At 43.9% G+C, this 21,499-nt stretch overlaps 1 protein-coding gene across 1 annotated transcript in view; it reads right to left on the bottom strand.

Moving 5' to 3' along the window:
• Positions 1-1,872: 1,872 nt before the first annotated feature.
• si:ch73-335l21.1 (insulin receptor substrate 1-B) overlaps positions 1,873-21,499 on the bottom strand; it is a 51,833-nt gene continuing 32,206 nt past the window's right edge. Inside the window, exon 4 of the mRNA XM_040043421.1 lies at positions 1,873-5,534. Within this exon, the coding sequence (XP_039899355.1) occupies positions 5,527-5,534 (8 nt within the window). The 3' untranslated portion in view covers positions 1,873-5,526. The remainder of the gene's footprint in view (positions 5,535-21,499) is intronic.

Raw genomic sequence — 21,499 nt, forward strand, 5'->3', positions numbered from 1 at the left:
AGTCATGCCCCTACAGCTACCTGTTAAAATTCCCAACTTTGCGGCACAAATGTATGGAAGCTAGTTCACGCCACAGATTTTTCCTCTTTTTTTTTTCATCCATAAGTCAGAATCACTTAAATTTATTAAGTAAAATTTTGAGGTACAAGCTTTAAGAATTAATTACAAAAATAAATTAAAAATTCAGTTGAGGATGCAAAGTTCTGCTTCACATAACTAAACGCCCCCTTCATAATGATATAGGGGACGCACTTGACCATGTTCGCACTTTCTTACCATTCATTTTGTAAATATGTGTGTATGCACTGGACACATCTTGTTTATGGATTCATTATCCTGGCTCCTGCTTGTGTAAACTTGTGTAGACCCTGGGTGTCAAATGTTAGGCCTGGGGGCCAGAATCAGGCCGCCATGCTGGATGAAAAAATATGAAGGAGGGCATAAATTTGGGACTTTTAACTGTATTTTTACATTTTTAAATGGCCTGTATTCGTATAGCGCTTTACTTAGTCCCTAAGGACCCCAAAGCGCTTTACACTACATTGAGTCATCCACCCATTCACACACTGGTGATGGCAAGCTACATTGTAGCCACAGCCACCCTGGGGCGCACTGACAGGCGAGGCTGCCGGACACTGGCGCCACCGGGCCCTCTGACCACCAGAGGCAGTAGGCAACGGGTGAAGTGTCTTGCCCAAGGACGATTACAAGACGAACTGCCAACTCTTGAGCCACGCTCGCCCACTTTTACAGCTTTTCTTGCAAATAACACAGACAAACACACACACACACACACATTAATACTACACTAAAGTTGTCAATGATTGGTTTGTTTTGGGTCGTTTCTGTTTTGGCGGCGTCGGGGGGGGGGGGACTTCTTTGTCTTATATTAAATATATATCTCTGATATTAAACGAGTAATCAAACAATTTTAGCTCTTCATAATCAAACACCGAGTTTCACTCGTCTTGCCTACAGTTGTCACAGTTGGCTGACACTTCTTTTTTCAGCTGTATTTTCCAAGACGCATTTACACAAAAAGTGAACTAGCGCCAAAGAGAACTAAAGTGTCAGAAAAAAGCAGCAGTGTAGGTTTCAGTATCCTCAGGTGTGGTTTTAGTGCCTTAATTTTAATCTTTGGAGGCTTATGGTTGTCTAAACTAGCCTTAATTTTTATTCATAAAGGGAAGTGAGAGCGTGTGCAGGTGCACGTCTGGTCTCTGCGCGCTCTCATTTCTATTAATTCCTTCTGCCAGCCCGCAATCACACCTGGGCTGGGTTTAGTTACTCATCCATCTGTGGACGAAGACGATACAAGATCCCACACGGGAGCACGGATTTATCGGGCAGAGGAAAGCTTATTTAATAAACCCAAGTGCTGAGTGAGAGGGTCGCATTGAATGAGGCAGAGGGAGGCCTTTGAGCGAACACGGTGTTGGTTAAATTCCCGGTCAGACGAGTGATTAACTCCACCGGAGAGCGGCCAAAAAATCCAGTCGACGATCTTATCAATGGAAGTGGCGAATGTGACCAAGGCAGCTGAAAGACGCCTTTGAAAAACGACCAGGCCATTTTCCTTTCCACAAAACAGCGTGACATCTGCGCTGTGGTCGCAGCCTCATCGAGCGAGCGTGTGTGACTCACAAAGTGTGAGAGGCGCATGAGCCCGTCTGCGTCTGTGGCATTTCTCGCAGATGTTCACACTTGCTTCAGACTGTAAATTAAAGCGTCTTCCGCTCGCAGCTCAGTAGCTCCGTTGTTTTTCTGTCATTTTTTTTCTCTTTCTTTTCTTTTTACCAAATCATCCCCATTACATCAATCAAAAACCCAGCAGCCAGTCTCAGACACAAAAGAAACCACAAGTCCTTTTAGTCCTTTTGTTGTTTGACTTTTTTTTAATCCTTTCTAGTCAGATTTTGTTTTTCCTCAAGCAATAGAAGTAAAACTGTCTACATCAATGGCAAATCTCACAATATTCCCCATTCAGTACCATCCCTCGGGGGGAACAGGAGGAATACATACAATTCAGAACAGCAGCAGCAGCAGCACCTTCCTGCACATTTAATGAACACGTCTACATCCGCTAACAATGCAATGAATGAAATCATACAGCCGACCTTAAAACTGCCTGAGCGTCTCCCAGAAGGAGTTCAGTTCATGATATGTGGGTGTGACAATCGAGTACGTCGCCACGGGCAGCCAAAGTTTTCCAGACTGCGGGCAGTTTGACAAGGTAAAAACGTTCATTAAGAAGCAAAAATAAAATAAAAAAAGAATAAAATCATCAGATGCTCAGAGCTTGAGGGATGGGGGGCTCTTAATGGCAGGATAATAACGACAAGATTGAAAGCAACTGTGTTTGTGCGCTCTCTCTAAACTCCAAAGTACCATCAAGCATTTGCGTTTTGGCTGAAAACTGCTGAGTTACATTATGAGAACATCTCCAAAAATACCATTAGAAGCATTTCTACTCATTATCGCGTGTTTGCCTGCGAGTCTGGAGTGGGTAAACACGTGAGATTCATGTGTTCATGAGTCTGTTTTTCATTCTTATTCTTCCCCCCTCTCAATTCTGAATGACTATCCTTTATTACCCGCAGTTTCCTACCAATCAAAAAAGCTCAATTGTTACGCTGTCAACCTCAAAAGTCATGTGACCAGAGGGAAAAAGTTCACGAGCATCCCGAGGCAGGCGGGCAAACACGCCAGTCCAAATTTGCAGCTACACACATACATGTGTAATTAGACGTTATTTATTATTTTTCTCCTTCTTGCTGCTGTTTCTGTGCGGCGGCCTTTTCTTCCTCTTCGTGCACTTGTATTTTGTTTAAACCCTCCAGTCATAGTCACACACAAATTCAAGGTTAAAGCATACGCAAATCTTCACAATGAGCAGACAGCGAGGTGAGATATGTCACAGTTTTCCCCTCGCTGCTAAAGAAAACACCAGGGGAGGGAGAACATAAAAGGTTACATTTTTTAACCCCCCCAAAACAAAAACAAAGCAATGTGTCCAGACTTGAGAGCTCAAGGTAACCAGAGGAGAACAGCCGCGGTTTTTTGTGTTTTGGCACTGCTGCGATTTAGTCCTCCATTAAGGTCCAACGCTTATGGGCTCAAAGCCACGGCTATCAGTCAAGTCATCGGATAGATCGCTGCCACACCGCACAAACAGAAAAAGTTTTTTCACGAGAACTGTACAGCCGAAAGAGACCCAAAAACAATAAGAGACAAAAAATAGTCAGTATACTCTGATAGGATATCTATATTAGTGCTAGTTGCTAAGAGAGAGATATGACAGACAGGCACTTAAGTTCTAATGCATAGCAGAGATTGAAGCAAGAGCCTAGACAGAAAAGAAGGACTTGGGGCCAAAGCAAAGTGAAAACACCTCTTAAAATGTTTGGTGCTGTGTAAAAAAACCCAAGTGAACAAACTGCAGTTTTTTTCATACCGATGAAATGAGAACTGATCCCTGCTCAGCTGCTAAAAAGCAGTGTGCTGACGGCTACAAAGCTAGCATCAGCATGGCTATTGATAGGGCCTCTGTCCTCAGCTGTGTGCACTGTATGCTATTTAGCATCCTGAGATGAAGGGGATTAAGTGAGACACAAGTGTCTGGAGCCAGTAGCTCTAATGGGATTGCTTAGCAGTATATTTGGGGAGGGGGGGGTCTAACCCTGAGCTGTGGTCAGCAGGACGGCGAATTTACGCCCTGGCACAATGCTAATATGTTAATCTGATCTAGCTGGTTTTAACTAGCTAGCAGGCAACTGTACTCCCTGCTACAAGTGTCTTTTGTTTGAGGCCTGTGCGCTCAATACTTATGGCTCACCGAACAGCGAAAGTATGCAGTGAAGAAGATATCAGGAGCAGAAAAATTTGAATTTTGAAGAGTAAAATCGACACATAATATTTAACAGTACGCTAACAGCAGCTATGCTAGTATTTCTCACAGTAGAAAGGAAGGCTAGCAGATTGCTAGTACTTTAGGTCTCAGTCAGACAAGCCTAGTGGCTTGCTAGCGACCATTTAGCAGCTACTGGTCGCTAGGTTAAAATATTTATTCCTCAACCAGTTGCGAGTCATTGCTAGAGGCTGCTGGCAGTTGGTGTGAAACTGATTGCAAAAGCTCCATACTCAAATGGTTGGAGACTAGTTAGTAACCCCGTTGCAACCACCGTTTTCTAAGGGAAAATGGGTATTACACGACTCTGAAATTGCTCACAAAAAGGTGTTTTTATTGCTGCATCAAAAACATTGTGATTGCTTTGCTTGCTATAGGTTGCAAGAATAAATGCTGTTGTTGCCTGTTGTTTACACGGAAGACCACAACTTGTCCGCTAACACCTGCCATGTCTTCGCCAAGCAACTGTGAAACTGTAAGAAAAAATTGGAAATGGAGAATTGTTTGCCTTCAAAATAGGTTGCAACTTTTGAAATGTGTTGGTTGCAACAATTACTTTGAAGGCGAACACTCTCTGCTTCTGGTTTGCTCGGGAGAATAAGTGGTGAGTGTTTGCAGACAAGTCTGCATCTTCCTTGCAAACTACAAGTGACTGCAGCAACCTGCCGGCAACCACAGCAATGACAAGAAGGTGCAGTTTTTGGTGCAGTGATTTCCTCTAGCAACAATTTGCTGGGGAATACTAACTTTTTCCCTAGCAACCAGAAGTTGCCAGGAGGTTGCCGACTGGTCTCTAGGCTTGTGGCTCTGAGGACTTAGTGAAATTTCTGCGTTCATGTCATATCAGATTTATTGTGTACAATCTCCCCACCGTTTAATTTTATTTCAACATTCCAGTTAGGACTGTCAACATGTTTTTCTTGATTTTACGCATCTTGGAAGACTCACATCAAGGAATATGAACTGAAACCTAAAGACATAGTGTCTATAATGTTTTTCAGCCACATACGAGCAACTCTGTAATCACAAAGCTGGCGATCGCTGTGCACACACAGCAAACCTTCAAACCTTCCATACTTTATGACATGAATGCAGTAAAAGCTCACACCAGTGCTCCCCACTTTTGTTTTTAGAACTACATTAAATCAAGCTTGGAAAGAAAAACAACAAAAAACACCCCACAAAGCTTCACTGAAGTTCTCTGGAAAATGGCTACAATCTGAAAATGAGGCACTTTTTGAGCAGATGTACAATTCCACACATTTTTCTTTTTCATCAACCGTTGTATTCTTTATAATTGGAGCTCTTCCAATTAGGAAAAAAAAAAGAAAAAAGAAAACACTGTTCTCCATTTTTGTACCCTCCTCTGACGGGTTTCACTCAAGGAATGAGAGCAGCAAATAGCTTTTTAAGAATGTCATTTGGCACACATCCCTGTTGGTTTCCACAACCAACTAGATGAAAGCGAAGAGGAAAAAAAAAAAAGAAAAGAAGTTTTCCATCAGTCTCTGACAAAGTGCTTGAGGACCGTGTCCGATCCAGCTGCTCTCTCGATGCGATAGGTTGCCACAAAATGAAGAGGCGGAGCCTTTGTTTTCCCCAGGGACGATTCACCGACATCAGCACTCTAGAAGAAAAGCCAGAGAAGAGAGGTTTGATTACAAATCGTATAAACACACCTCAGATATGAAGAAGATGAAAGAAATGTTATGTAAACAAAGTGTCTCCACCTTATCTGGTTAATATGTAATGTGTGATATCAGTTCTGGAACAGGCTGACCCTAAAACGAACAACTTGAATACGTAGTGCGGCTAAACGGGCTGGAAGAAAGACTCAGACAGGAAGAAGGAGATAAAGGGAACAGCAGGGAGGGAGAAAGTGAGGACACCTATGGCTACAGGCAACTGTGTGTGTGAGAGTGTGTGTGAGAGTGTGTGTGTGCGCACAAGCCCGTACGTGGGAAAACAGAGTTCTAGATCCGATGTTGCATTTTCCTGAGCACACGCCCCACATGTGAGCACACAGGTATGTGGGAAAATGTCACTGCTGCAGTTATTCAAAATGTCAAGTCTGAAAAGTAGTCATGGCTTCTTTTTTCTTTTTCTTTTTTCTTTTTGCACTGTTGGAAGGATTAGCTGCATAATTCTGCTCCACAGTAGAGACAGCAGCAGAATCACATGACATCCAGAGCCATCTGTCAGTCTTGGGTCCTCTGTGCCGTGTCATGTTAGGTTACCCTGGTCACAGCTTTAGTAGTCAGTGTACAGCGATGATTGCAGTGCAGAAGTGAGCTAAAATTGTTTTTATACAAGGGGGAGACTGCACCCTCTATCCACTTACTACTGCAAATGGTACCACTGGTGCAAAACAAATTGGTATACGGCTCGAGAAGAATGGCACCACAGCGCTTAGCACTGATGCCACGTATCAGGAACACTACAGCTCTAGCAGGTCTGTGTATTGTGTGGTTGTGTCTTATGTCATCCAGGTACTCAGATGCCACTCATTTCTCCTTTAGGAGCCAATGCACAGGTGGCTTCATTCAGCGATCAGCCACCCAGCAGTATATAAGCTAGCGAAGAGCTGCTCATTGAGTAATGAGATGTAGTGGTTTATTCTGCTTGTGTTAACTAAGATTTGTGTTTTATTTGTGCTACTAGTCACTTTTGTGATCTGTTAGGGGGGGCGTGTGTCTGGCCTCCCCGGAGGGCATGCCCAGAACCTCGCAGGATTCTCTTTCAGATGCCAGAACCACCTCAGCTGCTCCTGGTTGGGGAGCAGCGGCTCTACTCCGGCCCCGCGCGATGGCCAACCCCACCTATCTCTAGGGAGAGTCAGCCATCGGAGGAAGCCCTTTCTGCCGCAGGTACGCAATCCGCTTTCTCCTACCCAAGCTGTGACAAGTGAGGGAGGGACGGGACAATGAGAGGGCCGCTTTACGCAAACTCTCTCTTCGCCAGACGACGGCTCGCAGCCATAGACAATACCGTCGTTGAGCTCCCTTTTCCCATCACTCGTGAACAAGACCCCAAGATGCTTAAACTCCTCCAGTTGGGGCAGGAGCTCGTCCCTGACTGGGAGTGAGTACTCCACCCTTTTCCGGCTGAGGACCATGGCCTCAGATTTGTATGTTGCATCTGAAATATTTAAGCTGAATAAAGTTTTAAGATAGTAATCGTTCAAATGACAATTAAAGCTGGATCTTTAGTTAGCAATTTGCAGTGATGTGGTGGCCTGGAGACGATAGAAACTGAATGAGTTTTTGCAACTTCAAATGAAATAGCTGCCGGTGACACGGGAACAAAGACGAGCTTTGCTCAACTTAGAGGAGAGTAGCTGAAGTAACTACCAATGAGAGTAAAAATATAATTGACATGTGACCTGGAAGTAAACTGGTAACTTGTGTTACCTAGGCAACTGGAGCCTGGATTATCAGTATGTGACCGGCCTTAAGATGCAAAGTGATGTGCAAGTTTGCACATTGCAATTTTAACTTATTGTATTTTATGACTATTGCTTCTTTTATTAATTTTGTTCTTTTGTAAGGTGACCTTGGGTTTTTCAAAGGCGCCCTCAAATAAAATGTATTATTATTATTATTAAGTGAACAACTTCCCCTGGGATACAGGTCAAGGATAAGTAGTTCCTCCACTGTTAAAAGTATTTATGTACACAATCTTATCTTTTTCTTCTTTTGTTATTTTTTGATGGAGATCCAGTCTCTTTATGGTCACGATTCACCTCTTAGCAGGTTAGCTTGGTTCAAGGCTTAAAACTCTGAGGGTTTTCTGAAACCTCAGTGGAGAAAATGGACCAACCAGTCAGGATGCAGGATGAAAAGAATCAGAAAACACTGGCTGACTCAACACTGCGCAGTCTGACAGGCCTCCGGACTGATGTTGTGCAGTCTGACATAGATTGCATTAGACACATATAACTCGGTTAGATGTTCAATTATTCCTTCAAGATTTCAGTTTTCCCGTGGTGTGTATGGACCTTCAAACCAGATGTCAGGTTGTTGTATTGTGGAGTAGATAACGACCGAGTACAGGCTAACTGCTTTAAAGGTCTTGTGTGTTGTAAATAAACAATGAATGCAAGATGCGAACCACAGCTCCTGCACCTTGTACTGGAAGCACAATTATGACGACCATAAAGGTCAGTAAGTGCCCTCTACACTGGTTCAGTCAAATGTGGTGACTCACACTGAAGGCACTCAAGCCGCCGAGTGCCAAAATAACCAAAGCACAAGGCTAGTAAAGAGGACAGGCTCAGAGAGAGTTCCCAGTCTCTTTTCTTAAAATTAAAAAAATAAAAAAATTCCCAGCCTTGCTTGACTCTCTAATTGCAATTGAGGGTACTCTGTATTTACACCCCCTCCCTCTCTCTGTCTTCCCCCCAGCTTGTCTTCTTCCTGGTGCAGTGAGCTATATTTAGCGTGCCTCAGCACAGACGGTGCCCGCCAGCCGGCCAAGCCGTGACGGCCTAAATCAGAGCGGAGCAGCTCGAAAAGCAGCAACATAACCGAGCTATCCGGCATGAGAATCCAGAGCAGGGTGTCGCTACACGCTCTTGTTACTGCTGCAGCTCTGCCATGGATACACACATGCAAACTCTGGGAGATGCTGTAATTGCGCAGATGACATTCACTTAATAACGACCTTTCCTCTGCACAGACGTGGAAAATTATACAGGAAAAAAAATGTGAAACAGCTGTCTACACATACAGCCTTTTATACGCGGCTACATGTGAAGTGCTTCCTCTCCTGGTCACACTAATCAGATATCTTATTTTCCCCAGGCTGCCCCATGCCGGCGCCTTGGACGTGTTAATCGATCTCATCCACTTCCTAGCATCGTTTCTCCATCTGTTGGCTAATCAATAGGATAATGACCGCGGTGGCGATTGTGTGAGTGTGTGTGGCTCTCTTCCCCTATTCTCCCAGACTGTTTAAATCAAGAGGTTAGACAAGGCTATCTGCCTCCGGAGTACAGTGTCTAGCCAATAACTGTTCTCTAGCCGCCTGTGTGTCAGAAAGTGTGTGTGTAATTAGGAGAGTCTGGGTCTATGTGATGTCTCAATCGAGGGCTGGCTAAAATTGAAAGCCACCCTGTTCTCCTGTCGTAAATCGACTATGTCAGTCTGTCATTTTCATGCCGCCCCGGCTCCCACAAGACACGGAGGCTGCTCCCAGCAACGTGATGTGAGTCACTGAGTGCACTGGTCACTTGGTTTGGTTTAAATCATATTTTATGGTAAAGGAAATTGGCCAGACCCGCGCTAGAGTCCATCATGTGTTTACAATCAATGGAAAGTGGCGCTGGTTGAAAAACAGACTGTACAAAAAGAGCAGTGTCAGTGTCACCGTCTTCATGAGAGCAAGACACATGTGCACTAGAGGGATCTATGAACTTCACACAGGAACAGATGAATGAAAAATCACCAGAAAGCATCAATGCTCGTCACTGCATCTCATCCTTCTGTGAGCATCTCATAGGTCGCAGAGCAGAAAATGTACAAATTCGTTCTTACTGAATGCCTCCAGCGTGCTGCGATCTCTTTGTGCAAGACAGCAAATTCCTTGCAACTCCAAAAGTAGCCAAGAAGCCACGACCTTTGACCTACACATTGCGAGAAGCCAAGAATATTCTTCTGGAGATCATTAAAGTCTTTTCAAATGAGAGAATCTCTTGAGGGTTTTTCCACGATGGATGCAATTTTTCAAGCCAGCGACTTGAGCTCCCGAAATCCTTCTGCACTGTTATTATACTTGATTCCATTAAATCATCTATCCTGCAGGCAAGGCGAGCAGCTAAGAGGCGAAACGGCGCAACATGAGCCGGGATCCAGCGTCAAAGACAGCTGCGTATACACGGATAGACGAAAACTGGCAGGCTGAACCGACAGGACAGCTCCCGTGTCACCTCATTTTATTTCTTCCAGCGACGCCAGAAAGTCTGTCAGTTATAAGGATTTAATGTTTGCACTCTGACCACAGCGTCTGATTTCACCGTACTTATTTGTTAGTCATGAATTTGGCGCGCATGTAGATGACGGTTTGGTAAAAGTAATACTGCAACCAAAATCTTCCTCTGAGCATCTAATGCTTGGCTCGTGGGGGCTTCAGAGGTGGGTGTGGGAAAATATAAATACATAAAAAAATCTGAAAATGACTTCTTCATGGTGGGTGGCAGCTGCAACCAGCTCGTCTTACAAGAACTGCTAAAGATACTACTGTTGCCATTTTAAACATTCAATGCAAGCACACTGTGGTCATTTTTGCACAGAAAAGAACAAATGGAAGAGTCATACGGAAGACCAACAGTGCCCGAATTGGAAAATAAAAAAATACCTACAGTAGAAATGTAGAAAGAAATACAGAAACAAAAACATTTACTACAATACACAAATGTTCTGTCTGTTCTTGAACTCCTTGTTCAATCAGGAGTTGAGCAACCAAACTCATCACACCCAAATATTTTAGGCCGCTACAGGTTCTTATCTAATCACATGCCTTGCAACCGCCTAATAATTGATTAAAATCACAAACCAAACATTACTGTACCATTGGCCAGGCCAGGTTTCCAGTGCCTCTACTCCAAACCCCTCTCAGATGGCTGAGCTCCTCACCCCTTCTCCAAGGTAGATGCCAGCCATCCTTTGGAAAAAGCTAATTTCTTCCGCTGTCAGTTTTTGTCATTTCTTAAAATCAATTAAAAATTATTGGCTAGATTTTTTTCCCCAAATTTTTCATTTGATTTAAATCCTAATACTAATTGTTTTGTTCAATAACTTGTTATTTTGGCATTTTTGGGCCTCCGTACACTAAGAACACTAATTTCCTCCTCCTTTGTTTGAAGTCAAAACAAGAAAATGCAAAAGCGTTAAAACCGGTTTCAAACAGCCACATTTTAACCTTATCTGAACTGAGCTCTTGTATATTTCAGTTTTCTGAGATATTTGGAATCACTTAGACCTGATAAGTATAAAAACTAAGCATAATCTTTGAACAGAAAGTAATCCTTTTTTAAAAGTATGTCTTGAAATGGGGTTTATTTGACAGCAAAAGACAATAAAGTCACCACTGTACAGGTATATGGTGCCGAAAAGGCAAAATACAAAGTACCCATATGAGGACACACAATATATGAGAGCTGTTCAGGTAAAGAACAAGTAGCTGAGTTAAACATCAAAGAGTAATTCAAACACTAGTGTAAAGTAGTGTTTGAATCACACATGTGACAGACATGTGCACAGCCGATTTCGGAGTCTACAGGAAACAGTCGACAGATATTTCGGGTGGAGTACTCACACCGGTTTTTGACTGAATCCTTTGAGCTGTTGCCAACAACCAGAAAACAGGTTGAAGAGATTTGTAGAAAGGCAAAAATAATTCTTTATCTCCTGATTACATCCAGAATCAGATCTCAAGCCCGTCCCCATCGTATTTAATAGTCTGCATAAACTCAGTAAGTCAGGTGAGTACAATAAGATGGTCACCAGTAGGCCACGTCATTAAAACTCGCTTTAGAAGTGGCCCTAGCTAGGAGAGTGTGGCGCCCTGAGCAATTCCTTGAGAAATTTATGGTTTTTGTGAAGCTGTTCTGCTGCATTTTTTGCAGTGCAGCAGAAGGGGGGGGGGGGGGGCTTATCCCAATGGGGAAGTTGCTGCTGTTTATGAGGCGGTTGCACATGGCCCGCAAAAATGCCCATGTAGGAGTTTTAAGTAACATCCCCATTAAATGGTTTTAATGTTGTGGCTGATTGAGTTACAGCACAAAACGTTACATTTTCTGCACATGCTGTTCGGTACAAACAGAGTGGGAAGGGTTTCCTGGGAAAAACTCTTCTGAGACTAAGACAGCATCTCGTGTTCACCAAAACACGAGTATTTGAAATCAGCATGCTCCAGAACGAGCACCTCCACGCGATGCTTAACCACCTTTAAAATAATGAGAATTAAGGCGCTAACCATCCATCTTTAATCAAAGCTTTTTATCACCTGAAGACATCTCTTCATTTGAATACAACATTTTCCTTTTATGCTCAGCTGTAAATTTCCATGCGTTACATCCGTGCAGCTGACAGCGGCGAGCAGACTGCGTGGTACTGAAAGACGAGTTGACGCTTATTGCATTTTCACGCCTGCCCCTTCTGTAGCTCTGCCGCCGTCAATCACGCCTCCAGCAGCTCGTAGCATAGCTGCTGTAGCTATTTAACCAGGTGTGCGAGAGGGTAAGGTATATATACACATAACATGACGCGTGCGGGGGGAGGAGGGTGTAAAGTTGCAAAGATTACATTGAAAATAACACCTGCAAAACACACACACACAGACACACACACACACACACACACACAAAAGGTTATGAGATGAGTGCGAAAAGCTATAGCACTCTTTAAATGGTATTAAAAGCTAAATGCTTATTAAAGGTGGTAATTTGTTCCTATATTCTGTGAGGTTCAGAGACAGGCCTGTATAAGGCTCCAGAGACTTTCCATTATGCAGCAGCGCAGTGGGAAAGCCTGAGTGGGCGTGTTACAGCACAGGAATGTGTGGGGACAGGAAGAGATGGACAGAGACAGAGCAGCACTGCAGAGTCAGGGGGGAGAAGAACATCCACCGTCCTGTCCCATGTGCCGCTTCGCATCCGAGTATTTTTAGCTCATCCTTGAACAATATCCGAACAAGTAGTTTGTTATGCCGCCAGGCCAACATGCTGGCCTTTGCACACTACAGCTTTCTCATCACCTGAGAAATATACTGGGACAAAAATCTTCTGTTTCATCACGTCACACCTTCGCTATTTCAACACCTGCCTCAAACAAACGACAGTGAGATTCTGAACTTTGCACTCAGCCTCGAGATCACACCTTAAACTCGTTCCCTGTACGATTCTGAATTTTGAGATCTCACTTCTGGCTTTTAAAGCTCTTCATAGCCTCTGGTGTACGACCTCCCTGATCTTTTAGTCACATATAAGCCCGTGTCAGCATTCACAGCCCAAAAACTAAGGAAGGAGATGCCCGAGGAAATCAGGTCTACAGAGTCAGTGGCTGCCTATGTGCAGCCCAAACGCTTTAGTGAGAATACACAAGCGTCTGTTTCACAGGGTGGCTTAAACCTTTTCATAGAAAATCAGTGTCAACAAGTAAAGCTGATTACTGGCTGCTTTCTTCCTGATCTAGACGCTCAGTGTTTCTCTGCAGAAACCCAGACGTTAATAAAGTATAAAGAGAGAGAAAATAACAGCAACTCCTGCAATGAATGGACAACGCCAAAAAGCTAAAACAGCCATTAAGGAAGAAAAAAATACAACAAATCATCACCGTCTTATTAAATGCATCTTGTATCTCAGCACCAGAGCAGTAAAGACAAGTCAGTCACTAAGAACTGGACACATCTGCTTACGCTTCTGTCATTTAAGTTTGAGACACTTTTTCTCAGGCCATCCATCCATCACAGGGTCACAGTGCGTCTAAAGTCTATCCCAGCAATCATGGGGAGGTGAGGGGATTCAAACCTGGGCCCATCTTTCTGTGAAGTGATGGTGCTAACCACTGTGCCACTTTTTGCCTATTTCAAGTCATTATACATTGATTATTGCTGGGTTTGGACAGAAAAATTGCATCTAAACATGTTATCTTGACCTCTGGACAACTGTAGGGAGATTGTTTGCTGTTAATTAGTAAACAAATTTCAATTCAATTTCATTTACACAGCACAAAATCACAACAGTCGCCTCAAGACCCACTATATTGTAAGATGAAGACCCTATAATAATACAGAGAAAACCCCAACGATCAAACAACAATCTTTGAGCATGCATTTGGCGACAGTGGGAAGGACAAACTCCCTTTTAAAAGGAAGAAACCTCTGAACCAGGATCAGGGAGGGGAAGTCAAGACTGGATGGTGGTGATGGGAGGGAGACAACACAAAAGGCACACTGTGGACGAGAGCCAGGGAATAATAATAACTAATGACTAAACGCAGAGTGGTGCATGAAGACACAAAAAGACGCTGCCTCCATGTAGTTTACCCATAAATAGAAATAACCATCAAAGGTCACAATTAGTCTTTTTATTGCAACAACAAACCAGTCCGGGCCTGTGCGAGTTGCTTCTTAACCTTTGACCAACTTTTAAAAAAGTGTATTAATTTTTCCAAACAGCTCATGCTGCAGACATCAGTGTGTTGTAACCAGATGATCCCACTGTAGGTCCAAACGTCAGATTCCCCTCAGGGCATCCGAGGATTTTCCTAACTGTTGAAATGAGTGACTTTAAAAAAAAAATAGAAAGAAAAAACAACCACTGCAGAGAAACTCGAACCCAGTTTGAGCAGAAACTTCCTGCCGTTGCTCCAAATGCAGCGTTTAAACTGTGTAACAGAAACTGGCAACCGTAGTGAAATCTGACATGGGACGTCCTGTCCCTGGAGAGCGCAGACACAGCGAAAGCCAACGGGACCAAAGGGTTTTTGTGGACGTTATCTCATTCATTCTCCCACTCTCACTCACACACATACGCACACGCAGTCACTGTCTGCTGATTCAGACCGGCGATTTCTCTCCGTCTTTGTGTCGTGCCGCTCCACCAGTTCTGCCACTTTCTGCTAATGCCGATGGCCCCACTGAGCATTGACACACACACACACGTATACACACACATGACGGTGGCATCCTGAGTGAAGTGATATACTGAGTGATAACATGAGCAGGTGGGATCCTCTCTTCCGTGTAAGGCCTTTCCCAGAATGCCAGCGAACAGCTTGCTCCGGTTCTCCGATGTGGACGGACAAACGAAGTGAAACACAAGAAGCTGTTGCACCATCTTGAAGTAAAGCCGCCGAGCTGCTGCTGAGACATTTGTGTCTTTTCTTGCTTCGCTGTGACAGAACAGCAAAATTCAGCCAAAGTGTTTTTTTGGCACATCAGTGAAGAAGATGTAAAAGGAAGGAAATCTTCTTTATTAGTCTTCACATCACACCAACACCAATCTGGATCAAGAAATTCATTGTAAAGCCGACTAAGGCTGGTAGTTGAACCAAAAGTGCTGCAAACATGAACGTGATAATGTTAATGTTCATCCCACAGCCCACATGTGCAACTAGAGCAGAAATATAGGGAAATGCATTAACACGAATACTCTCAGCGGCCACTTTACTCGGGTCTTTAATCCTTCATGTCAAAGATTCAACAAGGTGCTGGACACATCTTTAGAGATTTTGGTCCATATTGACATGATAGCTGTAAAAGTCTGCAACAATACTCAGGCTGGCTGTGGTGCTTAAATGATGGTCAGGTGTTACTAAGGGACACAAAGTTTGCCAAGAAAATATCCCCCATACCATCACACCACCAGCAGCCTGAACCGTTGATACAAGGCAGGATGGATCCATGCTTTCAGTTTTGTTTTGCACTAAATTTGGATACCATCATCTGAATGTCGCAGCAGAAATCGAGACTCAGACCGGGCATCGTTTCTCCAATCTTCTGTTGTCCAGTTCTGTTGAGCCTGTGTAAAATTGTAGCCCCACTTTCCTGTTGTTACAGGAGTAAGTACAGAAGCTAATTGTTCTGGTTTTCCATTCTGCAACTTTAATGTTTTATAATCAGTGTAACCACTTAGCTGCTGCAGGCTGTGCCTGCTTTTATTTTAATAAACAGTGGCCTTTTCCTAATAAATTTGCCATATCAGCTCAGGTGCCAACATGTCAGTGTGGTATTTACAAAATGTTCCATCCTCAAGATATACTGACTCTTCTATTGCAGCTGGCTTGAGTTATTATTAATTGCAAAAATGTTGTAAAAAAAAAAAAAAAAAAAAAAGATTGTATAAACAATAAAAAAAGAAAGAAAGGTTTGCTATAGTTGAGATGACTCTCAATTAAAACCTTCACTTCCCGGTGCCATCTCGGTCAGTTCCTCTATAGGTCTTCATCACCTGATAGGAGTGCTCTGCTGTGACAGAGGACCCAGAGAAGAACTCATGAACCTTTGGATCATTAAAATGACAAAAAAGGGGCTGACGGTGTGGAATCTGGAGTTCAGTTTGGAAATCGTGTCCCGTGTGTTTAGAAACTGATGCCAATCTGTGTTTCACAGTGCCTCCGTGTGTGTCTGTGTGTGTTCATGACAGCTCCTGGCCTCTGCTCCAATCTGATGATGAATTGTGTAATTATTAATAGAGACGCCTCTGCCGCTTCATACGGCAACAGCTCTGCTGGTTTTAAGTTACTATGTGCAGCTTTATTGAAAGAAGTGCAGCTCTGTGTGACTGCATATATATGCGTGTGCAAACACCGAGGACGAGTGTGATCGAATGTGCAGGCATGCACGTGAGAGCGTAGGTGTGTGTGTGTAGGTGTGTGTGTGTAGGTGTGTGTGTGTGTGTGTGTGTGTGTGTGTGTGTGTGTGTGTGTGTGTGTGTGTGAGAGAGAGACTGTGGGTAGACAGCAGACTTGGCCAACATGCACAGCAAATATTTATCTAAGAACCTTCTGGACTCTCCACTACTGACACTTGCCATCGCCTCATCTCTACAAGAGGAAACGCCTCCTCTCCTTCTGCCCTAACTGCTCCCCATTATAGTTCGAAGCACCTCCTCAGCATGAGCTACACTCATCCCGAGCCGTTCCCTGCACTTGCTAAGGACTGGAGATCAAAACAGAATTAAAAGGACTTGTACTAGACTAATATTCAACAGCTGGCCGAAGTGAATGCCACTCTGTGTCTGCTGGATGTGTAAATGAGCAACCGCATGCTAACAAATTAGCCCTAAAGGAAGTTATAAGGTGATAATATGTTTGGGCACTCGTTTGTTGGCTTGCAAGGCCACCAAAGTAGTCGATTCATGCAAGTCGAACGCTGGCAGTTTTTGCCAAATTTGATTGATGGCAGAAATGAAATGACAGGACTCGTGCGCAGCTCAAAATTAAACCACAAGTTCCTACAGACCACTCCAATCACGCCAGCTTGGTTTGCAAAACGCTTTCCTGAGATCAAACATGCAAATCCACTGCACCAGTCGCCTCACATGCGTGCCGTGTTTGGACGGTTGCACGCAGGTTGAAACAAGAAAAGGAGAGGGGCTAGAGAGGAGCGAGCGAAACGTTGACATGGATACGAGTGAAACAATAACAGGAGATGGAGTAAGCTCTGAATCAATGAGCTGCAATGAGCTGGAGCAGGAGTATGAAATGAGTATGTGATTATATGTCTGTGTGTGTTTTGGAGAGTTGGGCAGCCATGCAGCTGTGGCGGCTGGCCTGGCCCATTATTATGGCCACTAACTGGATAAGAAACACAGTTCATAAAAAATACATGAATAAAAATAAGAGACACGGCTGTGTTTTTACTATTTATATACAGGGAGTGCAGAATTATTAGGCAAATGAGTATTTTGTCCACATCATCCTCTTCATGCATGTTGTCTTACTCCAAGCTGTATAGGCTCAAAAGCCTACTACCAATTAAGCATATTAGGTGATGTGCATCTCTGTAATGAGAAGGGGTGTGGTCTAATGACATCAACACCCTATATCAGGTGTGCATTATTATTAGGCAACGTCCTTTCCTTTGGCAAAATGGGTCAAAAGAAGGACTTGACGGGCTCAGAAAAGTCAAAAACAGTGAGATATCTTGCAGAGGGATGCAGCAGTCTCAAAATTGCAAAGCTTCTGAAGCGTGATCATCGAACAATCAAGCGTTTCATTCAAAATAGTCAACAGGGTCGCAAGAAGCGTGTGGAAAAACCAAGGCGCCAAATAACTGCCCATGAACTGAGAAAAGTCAAGCGTGCAGCTGCCAAGATGCCACTTGCCACCAGTTTGGCCATATTTCAGAGCTGCACCATCACTGGAGTGCCCAAAAGCACAAGGTGTGCAATACTCAGAGACATGGCCAAGGTAAGAAAGGCTGAAAGACGACCACCACTGAACAAGACACACAAGCTGAAACGTCAAGACTGGGCCAAGAAATATCTCAAGACTGGTTTTTCTAAGGTTTTATGGACTGATGAAATGAGAGTGAGTCTTGATGGGCCAGATGGATGGGCCCGTGGCTGGATTGGTAAAGGGCAGAGAGCTCCAGTCCGACTCAGACGCCAGCAAGGTGGAGGTGGAGTACTGGTTTGGGCTGGTATCATCAAAGATGAGCTTGTGGGGCCTTTTCGGGTTGAGGATGGAGTCGAGCTCAACTCCCAGTCCTACTGCCAGTTTCTGGAAGACACCTTCTTCAAGCAGTGGTACAGGAAGAAGTCTGCATCCTTCAAGAAAAACATGATTTTCATGCAGGACAATGCTCCATCACACGCGTCCAAGTACTCCACAGCGTGGCTGGCAAGAGAGGGTATAAAAGAAGAAAAACTAATGACATGGCCTCCTTGTTCACCTGATCTGAACCCCATTGAGAACCTGTGGTCCATCATCAAATGTGAGATTTACAAGGAGGGAAAACAGTACACCTCTCTGAACAGTGTCTGGGAGGCTGTGGTTGCTGCTGCACGCAATGTTGATGGTGAACAGATCAAAACACTGACAGAATCCATGGATGGCAGGCTTTTGAGTGTCCTTGCAAAGAAAGGTGGCTATATTGGTCGCTGATTTGTTTTTGATTTGTTTTTGAATGTCAGAAATGTGTATTTGTGAATGTGGAGATGTTATATTGGTTTCACTGGTAAAAATAAATAATTTAAATGGGTATATATTTGTTTTTTGTTAAGTTGCCTAATAATTATGTACAGTAATAGTCACCTGCACACACAGATACCCCCCTAAAATAGCTAAAACTAAAAACAAACTAAAAACTACTTCCAAAAACATTCAGCTTTGATATTAATGAGTTTTTTGGGTTCATTGAGAACATGGTTGTTGTTCAATAATAAAATTATTCCTCAAAAATACAACTTGCCTAATAATTCTGCACTCCCTGTACAATGTACCACACAGTGCACTGCATTCACAGAGCTTGTTTGAATGTCCTGTTCTGAGTATGTAAATTCAACCAACATGGAGCACTGCCTCGGGGATTGATGGGATTTTGTTTGACTTCTGACAAGTATAAAAAAAACAACAACATTACTGACAGGTGCAAGAAAAAACACCCGCTCGACCTCCAGCTGCCTTCCACCTCCTCATTGTTTACCATGCACTGAAATCAACACTTAAAAAGAAAAGTCCTTTTAAAGTTTGCAGTGGTCACTGGCAGATGCACGCTGGGAGTCATAGTCCAACAAATATACTGTTCTTACCAGTCAGCCATACAACGGACACGGTGATGCTCAATCATCCAGGTAAGTAGATCCGAAAAGGTTGATTCTGTTCATCTGGACGTAGCGTTTTCAGTGAGAGAAATGTTTCGTCACTCATCCAAGTGATTTCTTCAGTGTCAGCTGACTGCCCGTTTCCCCAATCTTATAAACAGTACATTTGCACAATGACTGAAACCAGCCCACCCTACCATTCAGTGGGCTGGTTTTAGTTATCGTGCACTTAGAAGTCACTTGGATAAGTGATGAAACGATCCTCCCTCTGAAAATGCTACATCCAGATGAACAGAATCAACCTTTTACGGTGATTGTTTAATCCTAGCTGATGCAGGGAGTAGCTTCTTATTACCTGCTCTCCAATTCCCAAATTCGCATGTCCAAAGTGGATTTACGCTTCCCTTCCAATTGTCCCTACCACGAGCCACTGGGCTGACAGACTTTGGGTTTCTGGGATCGACGCTGTGCTGAAGGATCTACGGTTGATGTGAATGTCGACTTAATAGATAACTGACATTTTAATGATGCTGTCAGAGGGGACTGGCTACTTTGAGGTGTTGGTAACGCTCGTGTCTGCGGTTTCTATTTAAAGTTCCTTATTTGATGAATAAATAGAAGACGAGTGATCATGTTAAACAATCTAACCTCAGTACACGCCTCGTTTTTGCCACAATGAAGCAGGTTTTTCAATCAATGGAAGGTATGTTTGCATTTCTCTGACTTAGAGCTACACTCCCTCACACCTGTACAAAGTAAGATTGCCGTGGATATTCAGCCCTCATGTTATGTGAATGAGCTGCGTCATGACGCATGGCCGACCACCACCTCTGTGTGTGTGTCCCTGTCTTGTTTTGAACAGTTGGTGGTGATTCACATTCATATTCTGCCTAACTCCCCCCCCCCCAAAAAAAGGAAAAAAAGAAAAGCCATCAGCGTCATCAGCTCACAGCGAACTGCCTCGCAGCGAGCATACACAATCGCTGATGACGAGCGTGCATTACACATCAGTAGACATCGTCGACCAGCCATGTACGACGCACACGTGTAAAGGGGGCGAAAAAGCTTGCGTCATGTTTCTTTCGGCTCTCCTGGCTGACAACTGGTAATGAATACAAACACTTTCATTAATGGCAAATGAAATTCAACAAGAACATCAACAGTAAACACTGCGCACATCCCTTCCTTCCCACCCCCATCCGCTCCTCTCTCCTCAACATCCATCACTTTCCACGTGCACTTGTTTGTTCTCGGCCAGGTATGACTAATGAGTAAACAGGAGAGTTAAGCGCCTTTCATTTCCTCTCCGCTGCCAAATCGAGGCTTTAACTGCTCCGGTTGGGTGCTGTGACGCCCGCGGTGGGGAAGAACATTGTGTTAACAGCTCTGTGTGAGTGTGCGTCTGTGCGCAGTTTAATTGTAGATTCCATAGATGGTCTTTATCAGACTGACAGAAGCAGTCTTCAAGACAAAAGCACTCAAGTTTCACAAACCACTCAAACCCACATACACACACAGGCAGGAGCACTTACAAGGCTTGAATCCAAACACGGTGGAGAGGTATCAGCATGTGTGGAGACGATCTGAAATCTCAAATGCCAAATACCAACTGATGCAGTGCCAGCTTGTGCCGGATGGGTGCGGTTTCCACATCATTTAAATCTGGCACACCGAAGGGCACACAGCACATGCCGCTTGAGTGGCAAGAAAACAAATCCAGGTAAACATCATGACTTCAGGCTGGCTAAACTCAAACGAACGTGGCATTTTCATCCCAACAACACTAATAATTTGGGTTTTGATGGAAGCTCGATGTGAATGATAACTGAATGCAACCAGTGATGAAGCCTTAACATATTTTATAAAACTTCTCCAATGTCATCCACCCACCTGATTCCACTCTAGAGCTCACCATTTGCATCATCCGTCGCAGATTCAGTGTTATGGTGCTGTAATGCTCGCCGTTCACCCACTGTTGGGACGGCGCCAAGCAGTGAAACCAATGTCGCATCCGACAGTGCAAGCTGCAATTTTCGGTGTCATTTCTGAGCATCGTGCACGTCTCGAGACACGAGCGTGCTGCCTTAAAGCCATGCAAAGCAGCCAACATACCGGCTATACCGGCCTTTAATCCCCGTGCAGTTTCCTTCTTTTTAACTATCCAAGACTGTCTCCAGAGATACACCAATAAACCAAATACTGACTGTCACTTTGACACGCATCACCCACCCACTTACAGATTGCTGCATGCACATAACTCATTGCATGTCCTGTCACATTGCAACAATCACTCAAGCATGGTCTGAGGAACACAAGAAAGAGGT

Source organism: Simochromis diagramma, unplaced genomic scaffold (assembly GCF_900408965.1).
Source record: "Simochromis diagramma unplaced genomic scaffold, fSimDia1.1 OVJJ01000656.1, whole genome shotgun sequence".
Lineage (NCBI taxonomy): Eukaryota > Metazoa > Chordata > Actinopteri > Cichliformes > Cichlidae > Simochromis > Simochromis diagramma.